This window comes from Uloborus diversus, chromosome 3, assembly GCF_026930045.1.
Source record: "Uloborus diversus isolate 005 chromosome 3, Udiv.v.3.1, whole genome shotgun sequence".
Classification (NCBI taxonomy): Eukaryota; Metazoa; Arthropoda; class Arachnida; order Araneae; family Uloboridae; genus Uloborus; species Uloborus diversus.
This window is the reverse complement of record NC_072733.1, coordinates 166588610-166606740: the sequence shown is the minus strand read 5'-3', so window position 1 is coordinate 166606740 and position 18131 is coordinate 166588610. Positions and strand designations below refer to the sequence as shown.

The 18131-nt window shown below is 32.8% G+C and overlaps 1 protein-coding gene across 1 annotated transcript; it reads right to left on the bottom strand.

The window, feature by feature from the left end:
• Positions 1 to 17279: 17279 nt before the first annotated feature.
• Positions 17280 to 18131, bottom strand: LOC129219036 (uncharacterized). The gene has a single exon (XM_054853356.1). It carries the CDS (start codon positions 18129 to 18131, stop codon positions 17280 to 17282), a length of 852 nt encoding a protein of 283 aa, XP_054709331.1.

Sequence of the window (18131 nt, the reverse complement as noted above, 5' to 3'; positions counted from 1 at the left end):
GTAGACACTGAACAACGACCAACAAATAGATAGTTAGCGCTAACGGGTCGAAGACGCCGAAATATGATTGAAATTTTTTTTTCTATGACATTTTCGTTCGGCAAATGGGTCCACAATTTCCACTCAAACTGCTCTAACTTAACTCTACTTTGTAGGTGCTTATGCTTAATGTAAGCGGTGCGGATATATTTAATTTCGAAGTCCGGTGATTTTTTGGAAAAGTGACTAGGGTCACAGGTTTTTTTATTTTTTTCTGTTTTTTCTGGTTACTGCAGAAGTCTTGCACATATTTTTTTTTTCTTTTCAGCACGGATTGTTGATTAACATTCAAGAACTTTGAAATTAAATATCTCTACATCTTTAACAGCTACTATAAAAATGAAAATACATTTTTAAAGAGAATTTTATGATCTTTAATTGAATAATGAATAATTTCACCCGCATGCAAATAGTTTTTGCGATATGAAACGAAAATTGAAGAAAACGCACTTAGAATCCTAGATGGCAGTGCGAGTTCTCCCTACGTCCGGCCATATTTTGACAAACAGTAAGGCAAAAACATGTTCATCTTATCAGAATAATGAATAAAAATTGTGTTTTATTTAAAAAACAGATGGAGGTGCAGATGGATCTTGTACTCAAAGGGTTGTGACAAGCTTAATGGTCCCTTTTTTTGACAAACGCAGATTTTAATCTTTCAAACAAAAGGCTTAATTTTTTCCGAACATGAAACCTAATATGATTTACTGTAACATCATTTGAAAGCTTGTGTGCGGGGGGGGGGGGTAGTTTTGGGTAGATTTGACAGATTGTGGCTCAAACATTAGTTTTTGAAAATGCCGTTAAGAGATTTTGGCGCCACTTCATCTTTGAGAGCTTCGAATGTTGTTGCATAGCTTGTAGCTCATTGAAAAACTTAACTTTCTGGATCGAAAAAAATTCATTTAATAGGATTTTTTCTGCTCTTTCCAAATTTGTACTTGTTTTTGTTGTAGATTTTTTAGGAATCGCTAAAATTTTTTCTCAGAAATTTGTTTTTCGGCTCATTTTCCTTCTCTCTACCGTAACTCATTTACGGTTGTGACTTGGACTTGGTTCTGTGCTTCACTTGGGTTTGTCTAACACGCCCTTTTGTTTGGCAGATTAGGTCAAATTCACCCTGTATATATCAAAAAACATAGCTTTACTTGCATAAGATTTTACTTTTAGTCTAGACGAATATAAAGAGTTAAAAAAATGCACAAATAGCTCTCGAATTTAAGCTTTTTTATTTTGGCCCTTCCTGTTTAAGAAAAAAATAGCTTTTGTGAAGATAAAGTGTTTTTTCTCAATATTATTCCATTTTTATAGTTGCAATACAATGTTTACAATACATTGTTTTCGTAATACATTGATTGTAAGTTTATATAGCGTATAAAAAAGTCAAAGCAGTTTGTCTACTTTTATAAATGGCTAATTAAAAAGACAGAAAAACATACGATTTTTCTCGAACTTTTTCACGAGTTTATATATTTTCTTAAATGTAAATTGTTCCTTCTCCAGACAAAGCTTTTGACGATTTCTTTTTTTTTTTCGTAAGCAAATTTTTCAGACATTTGTTCACTCTTTTAGAAATTTGGGTAATTATAAAGCTGTTATTAGGTTTTGAATTTATCACAAAGTAAAGATCTAATTTGTAACAGTCGTAAAATGTTTGATAACAGAGAAACCCATAAATGTTTAAAATGAAAATGAGACCTTAATATTAATGACCATTAATTGCACATTTTTGTAAAAAATAATTATTTGGAAGCTTAAATCTTTAGGATGACAATATTACTCTAGTCATTAATAGCTCCCTGTCAAACGATATGTCCCACTAAAAAGACTCTGATGATTGGAAAATTTTATCCTCGTTTACCTTAACTTTTCAGCTTCAAGTTTAATCACTTCTTAATTTAACTTTAGCACAGCAATTATATTTTCGCAATTTCTCTTGCACTTCTCTGCAACCCGTTCTATGAACAATTTGAACTTTCTCGTAACAATGTTATTAATCACTTGCGGGTCATTATGAGCTGTCACTCCGTGCATAAGATTGATGTCCAAAGTAAAGTGTTTCGATTAAACGCCCCCCACGTTTAATGTGCCTCTTGTAAATCGGCCGGTAAGTAAATGAATTTCCTGTCATTTGAGATGAAAAACATTCGAGCAGCAATTATTTGTAAAAGTTGATATTTTTTTTGCTTTGTAATTGCTTAATGATATTTCAATTCGATGCGAGAATGGTTTTTGAAATTCTTGATATCCTTTCACGTTTCAAAAAAAAAGTAAAAATATTCAATATTAATGTAATTTCCATATCATTTTTTAGCACGTTTACGGTTATCCGTTTCAAATTCCTCGGCTACTTCTAGCGGAGTCCTAGAACTAGAGGAGTTTGTATTATAAGCATAAAAAAGTTAAATAAAAGATATATCAATTGTGGTCAAAAAAGCTCTAAAGAAAAAGCCTTCTAAATGATTCTGACCGGGTTCTTGCAAATTACGGGCCAGTCATTTAGAGTTTCAAATGTCCTCCCCCTGGTTTTGAGAAATTAATGTGTTTACATGTAAGTAAACGCGATTTCCGCTTTTTTCCGGCACATTTTACATTGAGTATATACAGGGTGGCTCAGCGGGTAATGTTTGAAACAAATGAAAAAATAAAAACAAACAAGAGACATGAAAAGAATTTAATGAATTATATTGAAAGGAGATATTGGGCTATTAATGATATAGAGGTTCGAAGTGACAGTCATCTTTAACAAGGACAGCAGTTAGGCGGTTCTGCAGATCGGGTCTCATCGGCAGCGAAAAACCGTCTGTGACCACAGTAGCGGTGACTGTAGCCATAGCTTTTTTATCTTCTTCCTCCGATCCAGTACGTTTGAACTTGGCGTACAATCTACAGGGAAGAGGATTGAAACACATTTTTCAGAACAAACATGGACAGCGAAAAGGAAAGCATTTATACCGTCAAACGCACAAAATGACTCACCTTTGCATAGTCCTTTTGTTTGACCCAATTCTTGTTGTAGAACTTCTCCTGCCATGCTCGTTGAACTGCCTTCACATTTTCATCACATCTGGCCATTTGTAGCATAATAAATACGCGAACTTTCGTCGAATATTTTTGTTCATTTTTACTAACGAGAATCAGACGCTAAAGCGCACTGCACACTGAAGGAACATCACATTTACAATTGCCCACTCAACGAAGCAGGCGCACCAAGTTCGGCTTCACTCACTTGCACCTAGTGCCATCTATTGGACTTTGTTTCAAACATTACCCGTTGGGCCACCCGGTAAATACCCTTTGCCCCCCCCCTGAAAATTTTCGAAATGACAGGCCTTAATGATTCTTCGGTAAAATCACCCCTCCTCCCCAGTATTCAAATATGACCACAACTTCCCTCCATCTTTTCAATTGGCGCCTCCCCCCCCCTTTTCTCAGTTTTTGACAGTTCCGTAGCCATTATTTCATTTGGAGGGGAAGGGAGCAGTAACCATTAAAATTCTTCTTAAGGGCTATAGAAGAGATTCATGGAAGCATTTCCCTAAATTGTTTAAAAAATCACCGGGAACGACTTCTTTCCGAGGGGGTAGTTTTGCAGTTTTCACTTAATTTCGGTGTATGGTCAGAATCGGACTCACTTCTACGAGCCCCATATCCAAAAGAAAAATCACTTTACAAAACAAAAATTTATATTTGAAAAAAAAAAAAAAAAACTTAGAAACACTGCATGTTCGCATGAGTTGCACCGCAGATCTTCAGTGAAGAACCTCCTGTTTTATTTATATTAATTCAAATTGCATTCACGGATATATCAAGATTAAAAATGAAATTCAGTATGCTTGTAATATATCATTAATGTATATTCATGTTTCTGGGGAGGTGCTTCCCCCATTATTTATCACAATATCGAGAAATTATGAACGATGGGGGCGGTGAATACCCAGATATAACAACAGAATTATATTATAATTATCATTTTTAATATTAATGTAATAATATCTGTGAATGTAGTTTGAATAAATACAAATTGTACGAAAAATGCCTTCACTCAAAATCTTCAATGCTTTTCGCATAAAACGTGCTTGTTTCTCAGATTTTTTATTTTTTATTTCTATTTACCGCGTGAAACTATTTTTACACATAAGGCTGAGTCCGATACCCTTGCTTCATATCGAAAACTGAAGCGTTGAAATCCCTAGGGAAACCCCTTTTAAAAAATCATCTAGGTTGATGATTTTTTAAAAGGGGTTTCCCTACCATTCCTACCATTTCCAAAAAGAAGATCTGATGGGTGGGGGGAGGATACTGCTCATATTTAGTGGTATCCGACTACGTTGAAAACGCGATTTTTGACCAACATTCAGTTTTTCTTAAAATAGTTTTATTTAGCAGCCTCATTCTTTAAGATTATGAAACATTTTAGTTTTATAATCTACGCGAATTAGAACTCACGTTATAAGCATTTGAATACTAAATGTCTGCAGTATAACGCATGTTAAGTCTAATCTTTACTTACGGTTTTTGAAGAATGCAGTTATTTCTCGATACTGGCTACGGAAAACATGATTTTGCAAATTCTATTCAGTATTCAGGCATGAAATTTGGCATGCCTGTCCTGTAAGTACTTGTGAGTGGAATAGACCACAGATTTTGTAAATTTTTTTTTGATTTATAGCTTTTTTACCGAAAAAGGGTGACAAATTTTTGAGAAATTTCTGGATAAAATCACGTAATTTGTCATAAACCTTAAAATTCTTGAAATATTTCTTAACCTGCGGTCTGTTTCATGTGTAATATTTTTACATGTGAAAAAATCTAAGCAAATTGTTTATAGCTAGTTAATTTTTATTAATACAGTGTTTCTCCTAACTGGTAATTTTCAGTCATTTTTGCCAAAAAATCACCCATTTAAAAAAGTTATTGATATTATGGTTTATTTTTAAGCATAATACATGTTTTAAGATCATTCTGCTTCTAAAAAAACATTAATATTATTTAATAATAGTGTTTTTAAAAAAAATACTCCGAACCTAGTCCGATACCTTCATTCTACATAAGAACCGTCAGGTAAACATTCTGGTCATCTTTCATTCGTACCAGAAGCATTTTGAAAAGGTTTTATCTTTTTTTTTCCTACAATACTTTCTGCCTTTAAACAGTATAGTACGTAGATGAAAAAAAAAAACTGTTAAATAGGCTTTCTGCTAACATATGAAGCAGTGAGAAGCAAAGGGATTTAAGTGGACATTTTCAAGTTTTGAGTAAAACGCGTTTGTAGATAAAACCCTAGTTAGACTTTCACTGAAAAGTTTCTCTAAATCCTACTGTATAATAGCACCTACGAGGGCTACTAATACTATCTCTTGCCCCAAGACAGGGGAGAGGTTCACCTACCATCTGTACTAGTTATCTCCAAATTTTTAATTTTGCCACTTACATCCCTTTGCTTCTCACTGCCTCATAAGATTAAAATAAGAACAATGTAAATAAAGCACCAATTCTCAAAAAAGAGCAAATATTGACAATATGTGCCTTATTTACGTTGTTTTATTTTTATTTCAATCATCACAGTATTTCATAAAAATCTTACATTAAAAGTAATTATTTTAGACATGTATATTTTTTTTTCCAAATAATATATATGTCCCTCATTTTTAAAGTGGATTATCACCTTATTTTTAAAATGTGTATTCGTTTTTTAAATTGTATCTCATTCGGTCAAATCTTTTAGTATAAAGGGGAATCAAAGCCTCTTTCCCAAAGATAAATATCTAAATAGTAGCTGATCATTTGTATTTTTTCCTAAGAAAAAATTTGCAAATGGGTTTACGTAATAAGGTATAGTAAAATAAAATGTGAAAAATAGCTTAATTATACGTTAAGCAAGCATTTTTAAAAAGTTTCGAAAGTCCGTGTTTTAAATCAATTCAAACATATTCTCCGTACTTAAAAGAATCCTGCTGATTTTAAAAATAACTACGATGTAGATTTAAGCAACCTACACATCTTACGTATTAGCGTCAGAAAAGTCAGTTCGTAAAAGAAGAGTGAAGAAAACCATAGTATTTAATATATAAAGTTACTTCATATTTTGAAAAAAAGTGACTAAGCATAAAACGTGAGTAGTTTCATGTTTCTTAAAATGGCATCATATATTATCAAGAAAAATTCATTTCTTTTGTAGAAAGTTATAAAATCCAGACCTCTAAATATTGTTTCATTTGAATTGAAAAATACCTACATTTTTTTTTATTTGAATTTTAAAAAAAAGTGGTATGTGTGGCTCTGTATGGGCAACTTTTTATCAACTTCAAATTTTAAATTTCTAAAACAAATGTTTTTTTCGATTCACCTTAGTGTGTATTTAATAATATCCAATTTCTAAGTTGTTGTGCTGGTCGTTTATTTTTTTTAAGACCCTGAAGAACATTTTTAGATCAGTAATTTAGTAGAATAGTGTCGGGAAAAATCTCGATCCAAATAAAATGTTTTTGTTTTTGGTCAAGAGATAAAATGAAGCCCCCATATAAAGTACTAAGCGGCAGGTAAACTTTTAGAATTCACAAAAAAAATGGTTAGAATTTAAAAAAAAATGAAAAAAAAATTTTACAAAATGGCTACTTACGCAAAGAAATAAAAAAAAATGAGCTTATATATATCTCTGAATTATCAGGATCAAATTTGTAGCCTTAGAATAGATTACATCACATTCGTACAATTTTAACCAAACAAAAATGCAAATATCAGTACGCTGAATATCCTTATTGTTCTATTAAATGTACTGTTTCTGCATAGATTATTCAATAAGTTATTTTAATCTAATTAGTCTCACTGCAGGTAACAATAAATTAAAAGCGTTTGGATGATCGTCCTTTATTCAAAGAACACACGTGTTGGAATTAAAGGATAGTCAGAAATAATGTTTTTTCTTTCTTCTAAGGTCTTGTAAACAATTCTGTATTTTATTTATTTATTTATTTATTTTTACAAAAATGTTTTTTTTTGTCTTAATGTACGGTGAGTATGCTTATTAGTATACTACCCGTATTATCAGGATTTTCGACCATCCGGATTGAATACGGTCCCTGTTAGTCCTTACGTATTAATGATATACAAGAATTGAGGGCATTAAGAAAACAACTTTAAAAAACATAATTAATTTAGACAACAAATGTAGTTTATTTATAGATCTACTATGAATAACCAGTATACGGCTAAAATAATTACTTTATGAGCAGGAAATATTCAACATAAGCAAAGCCTAAGTCAAGTAAAAGATTTGAGTGGCTTTCATTTTAAGACTGACCGATTAAATTGAACATGTGTATTACACTATATTTTTACAGAGTTTAATATTTTTAAACTGGATACAAAATTCAAAATAATAATATCTTCCAGATTTCAAACTTAAACTTTCTCTCAGAGAGAACTTTACGACTTTGATTAATACAATTCTCCAATCAATCATCTCAACGTTATTCAAAAGGTGATTAAACGAAAAGCGCATTTTTTTTTCTTTTTTCGTTTTCCCTTCTTTCAGATAACCTTCTGATTCCCAAATTTCTAAGCTAAAAATCTCAAACTTTCATCGGAAAATCTATCATTCAGTTTGAAAGAAGACTGTTTTAAAAAATATTTCACAAATGATAATAAACCTTTGCTCGAAGATACTTCTATTTCTCAGGAAAAAATAGAAAGTCAATGACGAAAAGTTTAAAGTGATCAATCACAGGATGGAGAAAAAATTGAAACAATCCTTCTCTATGCAAAAAATTCGGAAATATGTTCGAAAAAAGTAGGAAAGATTTTTTCAACATATGGAACCACCTAGTTTGTAGTGAAGAAATGAATTAAACGCAAACATATTCTTTAGTAATTTCAAATACGTTAGAAAATACTACGATAAAAGTCTAGCCCAAACTTAATATCAGATACTTTTTATCAACTTATTTTTTTTTTAAAGAATTGGTTTTCAGTATTCTTATTATTCATAAATGAATCAGAAAGAAATATTTACTTACTTGTAAGAGTTCATACACATAATATAAACCAAATATAACAGTTGTACAAACAAAATTTGTGTGCTATATATATATATATATATATATATATATATATATATATATATATATATATATATATATATATATATATATATATATATATATATATATATATATATATATATATATAATAAATAAAATTTTTTTAGAAACAAGATGTGTTGCTTTGTGATACAAATGATAAGAATAATAGCTAAACCACGTCGCACAGTGCGGCTCTCTTACGGTCGGAAGTGGACAAAAGTCGTTCTTGACGGGATTTTGTTATATATATTATTATAGCAAACTCAATTTGAGATTCCTTTATTTTTCTCTTAATAAGTTCTTAACAAAGAGTAAGTATACATTTTTTCAGATTTTTTTCAGCATTTTTATTTAAAAAAAAAATGTGATTGGAAAATGTTATGTTTTTGCAGAATTATGCAGAACTGTTCAAAGCAGTTTAAAGCAGGAAATATTTGTATATTTATGATGTATAATCGTCAACTATCAAATCAACTCAGAATGTTTTGCGTCAAAATTAAAAAATGTTTTTTTTTTTTTGTAACGTTCGTTAAAGATATGAACGAAAACGTTTTATTCAAAGATATTAACGAAAACATGGATCTTACTCACTTTCTTTGATGCCTTCAATACTAAATGGAAGACAAATATAATAAAATTTATGAAAATTTCCGATGTGTCCTCAACACGAAAGAAACGCCTCCTAATTTAACCTTGTTTGACTGATAAGAGAAATGCAATCTGCGACTTGTTCAAACATGATTTCTACCTTTTTTTTTTAATGATATCGGATTAAAAACTCAAAATTCCATTTTACTAAGGTCACTATGAAAGGATTAATAAAATCAAACAAGTTGGAAATAAAAGTCTCATTTTCGACTTTTGTCCATAGGCTGCCGCACTTTGCGTCGCACAAACATGCAATTTAAATTGCAGGCACGAATTTTGGGGTTAAAGAGAATTTTTTTATCAATGAAAAATAAATTGAAAAATGCGACAGCAATTTATTTTCACACTTATGTTTCACAACGTTAATACTGTGATTACGTATTTTTTTTCCTTTTTATTGAAACATATTTTTTGTTCGGACTCGAATCCAAATTTAAAACATAAATGATCCTGTTCGATTCGATTTAAAAGAGGTTGGTGTTTCACTGTTTTCACTCACTATTTTAGCACCGCCGAGTACATTTTAGCGGAACACACGCAGGGCATATGAAAACCGTTAAAACATTCCAATGAGATACAAATATGCAATTTAATCCTTTTCTACTCAAGAAATGTTTCTGTATGAATAAAGTATTCGTAGGTGAAAATATTAAAAAAAGATTTCGTACAAAAGATGATATCGAGTTTTAGCTAAAACTTAATAAATGCAACTAGAAGAGAACCCCTAACAAAAGCGCGAAAAGATATCTATGCCACAGCTGGTGCAGGCCATGTGCTTTTACGTGCGGGTAGGGTTTCTGAAATGTTTTCTCTGAAACAATTGCCTGTAAACGTGGCATCTGACCCACCCCTTACAAATCGAACGCATCCCCTACACAATGATGGTAGCTCCCATTTGAGTCGCACATTCCTAGCGTGCATTTCAAAGTAAAAGGATCACCAAGAATGAATGGATGTTACGAAAACGGCATCTTCTACAAAATATAATTCGACAGTAAACAGCATTAAATGATACAAAACAAAATAAAGCGAGATGATTTGTTCCTGCAACTACTGCATACACCTGATCCAGAATAGATTAAAATTACGTAGCCCTTTTAGAGTTATGGGATGTATTTCAGTATACCGAGGATACGATTTAGATATGGAATTGCCGGAATTGTTTTATTGGCTTTGTGCGGAAATAGCTGGCCATGACATCGAATTTATAAAGTAATATTATGCAATCAAACTGAGCAATAAGTTAAATAGAATCGGGAAAGGATATTTTTCGGGAGTTTTGATGCTTTTTATTTTGTATCAAACTATAAAAATATTCAATAATTTTGTGAATTAATAATAAAAGATTTATTAAAAATTTTATGGTTTATAAATTGATCTTTTTAAAAGTTTTTTAACCTTTTAAGAGTCATGGGACACATGTGTTTCCTAAGTTTAAAAGTTATCGGATCCAAACAATTCATAAATTACACCAGAGGCATCAAAATCTTAAAAATAACAAAAAAATTAATATATATTTTTTAATTTGTTGAAATTTTGAAAATATAATCTCAAATTTTACTCCCATCTAAATTCAAACAGACATTTCTCTACTTTGTTCCAAGGTACTTTTCAATGGAAAGTAAAATGTGAGTAATGCCCTTGCTTATCCAAATATTTCTGAGTCAATTAAGAAACTGCTGTGGTGCCTCGATCTTGTCGGGCCAGTGATAAAAAATGTTCCAAGCGGGAAATCGTAAAATCGGGACGTTAAAAATCTAAGCATATTGTTTGAAAATTGATTCTTACCAATGGGCAAATGGAAAAACACGTGAATTCTTTATTTTTTGATACAACTGCATTTATGGCACATTTTATACTAACTATTTTCATCAAATTTGCATTTTGTTTCATATTCATAAATAAAAATTATTTCCAGAGTTTTCATACATTTCATCGCTAAATTAGCTGTAAAGACACCCTCCATTATTACTTCATAGTCTTCATTACTATCATCAGAAGCGGGTATTAAATCCAATATTAAAGGAATTTGTAATGTGGCAGCCAGCTCTCTGGTCTCTGGACCAACAGAAAATGATGCCAGAAACGGAATAACGCGTGCAACGGACGAAGTAAAATCGGGGTTTGACTATTGAATTTTTTAAAACAGTTTTAGTTTCGTACTTCTAATGGAGCATATAGATCCCTCTACTTATACAAAATGTACTAAACCGATCTTCACAGAATTCGACATAATGTTATTTGCTTAGCCACTCAATCGTTTTACGTATTACAAAAAAAAGCGCACACTCTACCACGAAGCTTATAGCTCTTACTTTACACCACAAAGTCTCAATTTGATTTAGGTCCTATATATTAAATAACCAATTTAAAACCGTGATTTTTTTTCTGTTAAAACTTCAATTTCACTTCTCCTGCAATGAGCTTTGGGAAGTTGGCAAATCCATCCACTAAGAGGCTATCTTCTGGATAACAGAAGTGTGTGATTTTCCAATGCGCTCAAATCCTGTTTATGATCTATTATACCACTTATTTTTGCCAAGGAGGTTACTGAGGACGAAATAAAGCAGCCCCATACCATAATTATTCCACCCTCATGTTTAGCTACAGGACTTTGGTAGCGATTATAGTGCTGCTAACTGACAGATAACCACATTTACTGCTTGTAGTTTGTTTTTAACAAAAACATCAGAGTTTCACTATTAAATACTATTTTTGACCACTGCCGATAGGTAGTTGTGAGGAAACAATGCTAGTTGGTTCAGAAAGTTAAAAAAAAATGGGTTGATGGAAAATAATGTGGCACAAAGAAAATAATGTGGTATTACGAAGACGTATTTTTATTGCTGAAACGTCCAAATTCATATATGGTGATTCCGTATCTCGTAATTTCTCTGAATTCTCACTGGGGTCTTTCTTTAGAACTTCTTTTGTACACACAATCGCTTCTATCCCTGAAGCACGTATATTAAGACAATATAAACACGGTAAAAAGTTAACGTTTTATCCCAAAAACACCCCCGTTCAGTAGCAGCAAGCGTTGTTATTCTTCAAATAGCTTTTTAAATACTTGAAAGTCGTATTTTAATTAATAAATAAACCAGTTAAATATAACAACTTTTAACAAAACTTGCATTGCGTTGCATCATACTTTTTTAAACTCCAAACAGAAATTAAAACATTAATAGTTACAGTAAAAAATATAGGTTGCTCCCAACGGTTATAAAAGCACCAAAAATATAACTTTAAACCAAAAATGTATCAAAGATTTTTTTTTATTTACATACGTTGACATTTTCAAGCTATGCGCACAGTTCTCTGCTCACTTTTCATTTCTAAATTCGTTTGAGAGAAAGAAAGAAATAAAGGGTTAACAAGTACATCATCAATCTATCTAACATCATTTTAAAGTTTTTAAGCACATAAACGATCCAAGCATACCTATTCTATTGCGAGGAAATGTATTTAACAGCCGGTATAAACAAAATCATACGTGCTGACTTGGTTCTGAAGCAACATGTTACTGGTTAAAAATCTAACATAACCAAAAATCTGTTTCTCGTAAAAAGAATAGCATTTCTCTATTTTTGCTGTTAAGCGATGAACAATGCTTTCTGTTTGTTAAGTATCACAGAGAGATAGGAATTCTGTGTTCGTGACTAAGGGCCCTAAAACTGGATTTTATTAAAGTGCTTACATAAAAATCCTTTTACTAGGATAGCGTTAGTTAGAGATTGTCAGTAGTTTCATCTGCGTTAAATCTTACTGCATTATAAAAAGGAAATGTTTTCTCACAAAAAAGATAGCTACAAATGGCTTTATAAACATGAATGGACAGCTTCCATTTTTAGAGAAAAATGCAAAAAAGTCAAGCAACTGTAAACCTGAACAGTCTCTAAACGGTTAAGAAACGCGTTCACGAAACAATTTGCTTCTTTTTCTCACACAATTGTTTTTCTTTTCTTTTTTTTCCAGTAAAAAAGAAAAAAAAGACGATTCAGATTTCAAAACAAGGGTGAGCTATTATATTGTCATTTGGGCTACATTGGATTTGCACAAAAACGCCCCCCATGGTTTAAACTAAAAACGACAATTCTAAAAAAAAAAAAAAATTGGGTTTATTCGTTAGATCAGTGGTGCCCAACCTTTTGCAAACCCGTTGTCTGCATTTCATATTTAAATGAATCTCGTTGGCCAGAACATATACAATTTAACGTTTTAAAGTTTTTGTTTCTAGAAAACGTGGTAACCGATAGACAATTAAAATAAGAGCTACAGGCATCATTGCTTGATAGTTGCTTAATTAACAAAACGTTTATACAGGTAAATTAGAAAATTAAACCAGGAATTGCTGATATCATTACTTGACGGTCATTTTGTTTACTAAAAATGCATCTATGTTTTTTCCAAAACGGTTTTTGAGCATTTGGCCGCAAATTTATATCGTTTTGAGAAGTCACTTGTAATTATGAATAAATACTGCATTATTAAAAAAAAAAGTAAGAAATTTTCAGAGGCTGTTAAGTGTAAAAGTGATTTGATTGCCAACTTGATGGGGGTTGCTGCCGGATCGTCGCAGTTGTTTTGAGAAGTTCCAGAAAGTGGTTTCCGATTCTAAACATTGAATAAAACAAGAAGCAAAGGGATGCAAGTGGCAAAATTAAAAATTTGGAGATAACCAGTAAAAATGGTAGGTGAACTCCTCCTCTCTTGGGGCATGAGATAGTACTAGTAGCCCTGTTAGGTGCTGCTGTACGGCATGCCTTAGAAAAAAATTCAATGAAAGCCTACCTAGGACATAATCTTTATACGTGTTTTACTCAAAACTTGAAAATGTCCACTTACATCCCTTTGCTTCTCACTGCTTCATTGGAGTAAATTAAAGTTCGTTATTGCATAACTTTATCGTTTAGTGTTGACTTTTAACATAAATTGGTGATCGGTAGATTAGTTTCATGGTTATTCTATACGGAATAGTATTTAGTTTTATGTACATATTTAAGCAGAATGTTAAAAAGAAAATACGTAATGTAGTAGTTAACATTTGCTTACATTATTGTAGTCATTAAAAAATGCAAAATTTATTAGATAAGATTAAGTTTTCAGCCACATGACAGTAACACCCTCGAAAAGTAAATATCTATTTCGGTCTCTTAAAGCTATTAGTATTTAAACCCAATTATATACAATTTTTGTTTATTTCTGTAAATCCAAAAAGGCTAAACTGAATTAAAACATAATGGACTTTTAAAGCTTACGCTAGCACACTTTACAAAAACGGTGATGAGTAAAAATTCTGAGTTTCCATCATTTATGATGAAACATCGTATATGTTAATTGAGTGTAAAACTCATTTAATATAGTTCCAGAAGAATAGTTTTACGTTCATTTTATAACCTAGCATTAATTGTAGCATTGTAAACGATGAAAACAAGAGTTAAGAAAAGAAAACAATTGCTATTTATTGCTCCAAAGTTCGAGCGGTATTTTAATAGAGCAACAAAATCTCTCAACACTAAGGAAATAATCATGCGAAACACGTGTATCTATTTTTCTTATAAACTTGTAACTTACTAGTTATTGTCTTGATTGAAACTTAATATCTATATATTGAAACTCTTTAATGAAATTATTGGAACTCTTTAATTGTTAGTTTTTATAGTACTCTATAATCATTAGCGACGGATTTAAAAAAAATAGGTGCAAAGGTATTTTTTACCTACTAATGAGCAACGCACTTTTCAGTGAAGTTAAACTGCAAAAACCTTCGACGCAATCTAACACATAAAATCAGTGGTAACTGAAATACCCAAGTTTTAGCAATTTGGTTGCAATAAAAACGAACGGGATTTCTAAACTTACCTACGAAAACACAATGTTTAAATAAAAGGTATAACACGTTAGTCTTTTCCCATATTTCTTTCACGAAGTTATTACACGTGAGGGATTATATGACGTACATGTTGTATAAAGCTTTCAAACACATTCATTTAAAATATTGTTCCGAAAGCAAACTAAAAACTTTAAAAAAGCAAGAGATAAAAAGACTTATCTCTAGTTTACAAACCACTAGGGAGAAACCCGCACAGCAATCTAACCACAGAAGAGACAAACCAATGCACAGAAGAAAAAAAACCCCCATCAAATCCAGAAAACGCGAGATATCGTCCATATAAACAGTAAAAGTCCTTTTGTGTCGCTCTGGGAATATATGAAGCCTTAAAGAAAAGACTAAAGAAAGTTAAAGTCATAATGGTATATATAGGAAGCGTGCTATCTCAGCACCTTCAGTCTGAGAGGAGTGCCTATAAATAAGTTTCGCAACTAGAAAGTACTGGCTCGCTGTGGACAACTAACTCATCTAGTAAATCCAGAAGGAAGAGGTTCACGAAATCGTAGAAATGATTTCTTTTTTCCGACGCTTTCCAGTGGCGGTTTACTGAAGTTGTGCCAGATTGTCGTGCTTTATGTTGAAAACGAGTGGCTCGTTGAGTTAGAATGAAAAATGAGTGGAGGAAAAGATTTTAGTCATTGAAGTTGTACTGGACATATTCCCAATGGGTATAGAAGCATTTAGAACTGCTACAATCTTAGATGCAGCGAATCGTGATTTAATAGTTTAAAAAGCTACGTGGTGTGTGTGTGTGAAATAAAAAATAAAACGTTCGCACTTTTGTGCATTTAAAAATAGCAAAATTTTATTGACTAATCTGCTAATTTCCGCTGCGCTCAAAAGTTTATTTATATTTTAAATTTATTTTGTTTTTACAGAACACAAAAGCAAAGGTACACAGACTGCACCATTACAATTTTTAGAGGTGTAGGGGTATTTTCCTCTTTCCAGGAAGCTTTCGCGCTTAGAGATCTCTCAGAGGGATAGGCACCCCCGAAGAACAGGGATTAAGGTAGATGCCATGGAAAACAGCCGTCTCATATTTCTACTCTTATCGAATTGAGGAAATCGAATCCTCTACTCAAGTGTAATAATTACACACTCAGCGGCACTTCAAATTCAGTCAGTGTGACAAGTTGTATTTAGTAACAACAATACTAAGTAATAAAGATAGTGCATGTAACAAATTTGGAAATTTAATTTTGCTATTGGACCTGTAAGAACCGTCTAAATAGTATTTGAAACATCTTACCTTGAGGTCGAGGCTGCTAATATAGTGTAAGTTATTATAGTATAAGTATAAAGCTAGCGCAAAAAACTAAATATAATCTTGTTGCAAAAATGTAAGCAAATAAATCTAGTTGAAAATTGAAAAAGGACATTCATTCACCTAGCAACTCACTTAGTTCCTTCGGATCTCGATAACTCGAATATTCCTTTATCTCGAAGCTTTTTTTGGGTTCCTAACTCTTGAGTCCCATAACTCGAACTACCAAAAACTCGAGTGTTTTTGCCAGTCCCTTGGGCGTTGACCGTACTTCCTTTATAAATGGACAAAACTCTCAGACATGAAGGTTACCAAAGAATCCGAATTATAAAAAAAAAATTAATTAAAAAAAAACATTACAAGGACGAAAATGCAATCGTAGCAAGCGATATATTTGAACTACATTGAAATTCTTTAGCCATTTTTTGAACATGGACACAATCCCATTTTTAGAACACGTTGTACCATACTTTTTACTGTACTTATGGAGCAATCATTTCATTACGCCTGAAATTTTTGCTGCAAATTTGCTAACTTTACAGTAATCACGCGAGGCAGCTGTCAAACGCCGCGCCGCCGGGCAAAGGACAGTCTACACTACTACACCAACCGATAGCAATTCATTACCACAAAATATATACAAAAACTGAGAGTTTCTATTGACTGGTAGTTAGAGAAACGTGTCAATATTGAAGTTGAGCCCACTTATAGGAACATTGTTTAACGGAATCCCGGATAACGAAACATTTTGCTGATTGGAATAAATGTTTCACAAGTGTGCTTAGTTTTTTTCCCAATCTGTTCTCAAATGTGCCTCTCATCATATCTGGAAGGAGTTCCCAAGTTTACATTTAACAAATATCCTGAGCAGGACATACTAGGCACTGGTGCAGAAAACATTTGAGGTCACTTTCTTTTTTTAACGGAGCCATTTTAGAACACATTTTAGTGCACATTCAAGTTTGAAATACTTTTCTGAAATAGAGTTTTCCTAACGTTTTTTAAATGTGTTGTGACTCTTGGTTAAAGTTATTACAGGTTATTTAACATAAACAAACTATTTATTTTTTCAACATTCAGATTTAAAAATTAAGATACACATAACAGAAAAAGCACAGAGGTTGGCGTGCAACCTTCTGGTCTGGAGTCAGAGATGGAACTGGATGTTAGGGGATCCTTACCCTTGGAAAGGACAAACTTTGGACACTTTCTATTGGCTGATGTCCACGTGAACAGTGCGTGGTGTACATGTGCAGTACATGTGATGTGTGGGTGTTATACCCCACATAGATATTTTGAGACTGACTGATCGTCACCACATACTCCCCTCCTAGCGACAGCGAATTTTTCAAGACTGAAACCGATCCGGGAACCGAACACGACGTCCTGAACGGGTTGTTTGATTTGAACAACGCTGACTTGTAGAAGATGAGGCGCTAGGTGGTGTTTCTGCAGTGGGAGTAGTGGTATGACAAGGATCAGTTACTTCTGATTGCACTAAATATGCGGGCTTTAGCCTGTCAATGGACACTGAAATTATTTTGCCATTGACATGAATGTGAAACACTTTATCATTTCGCTTGATAACACGGAAGGGGCCATCGTACGGTTGACGTAAGGGATGTTTCACACTGTCACAACGTAAAAACACATATTCTGTAGTTGAAATTGAAGAGGGCACAAATATAGGTTTAACACCATGCCGTGACATGGGCGGAGTGCGAATATGACTCATGTGGTCTTTTAACTTTCCGACAAATGTAGTCGTATCAGTAGGCACACAATTTTCTTCAAAAAAATCCCCTGGCAGCCGGAGGGGAGAACCGTACACAAGCTCGGCAGAAGAACAGCCTAGATCGAGTTTAGGAGGAGATCTGAGACCAAGCATAACTGTGGGGAGTACTTCTGTCCAGCGCTCAGTTGCATAGCATTTTATTGCTTGCTTTAGAGGACGGTGAAACTCTTCAATCAATCCGTTCGCAATTGGATGATACGCTGTTGTGCGGATTTTTTTCACACCGAGAAACTTTGAAAAGCAACGAAATAATTCTGACTCAAATTGCCTGCCTCGGTCGGTTGTTATGATGGAGGGGCATCCGAAACGTGAAATCCAGGTTGTGTAGAAATTTTCTGCAACTGTTGGAGCAGTCATATCCTTCATGGGCACAGCTTCAGGCCATCGCGAGAACCGATCTATCAT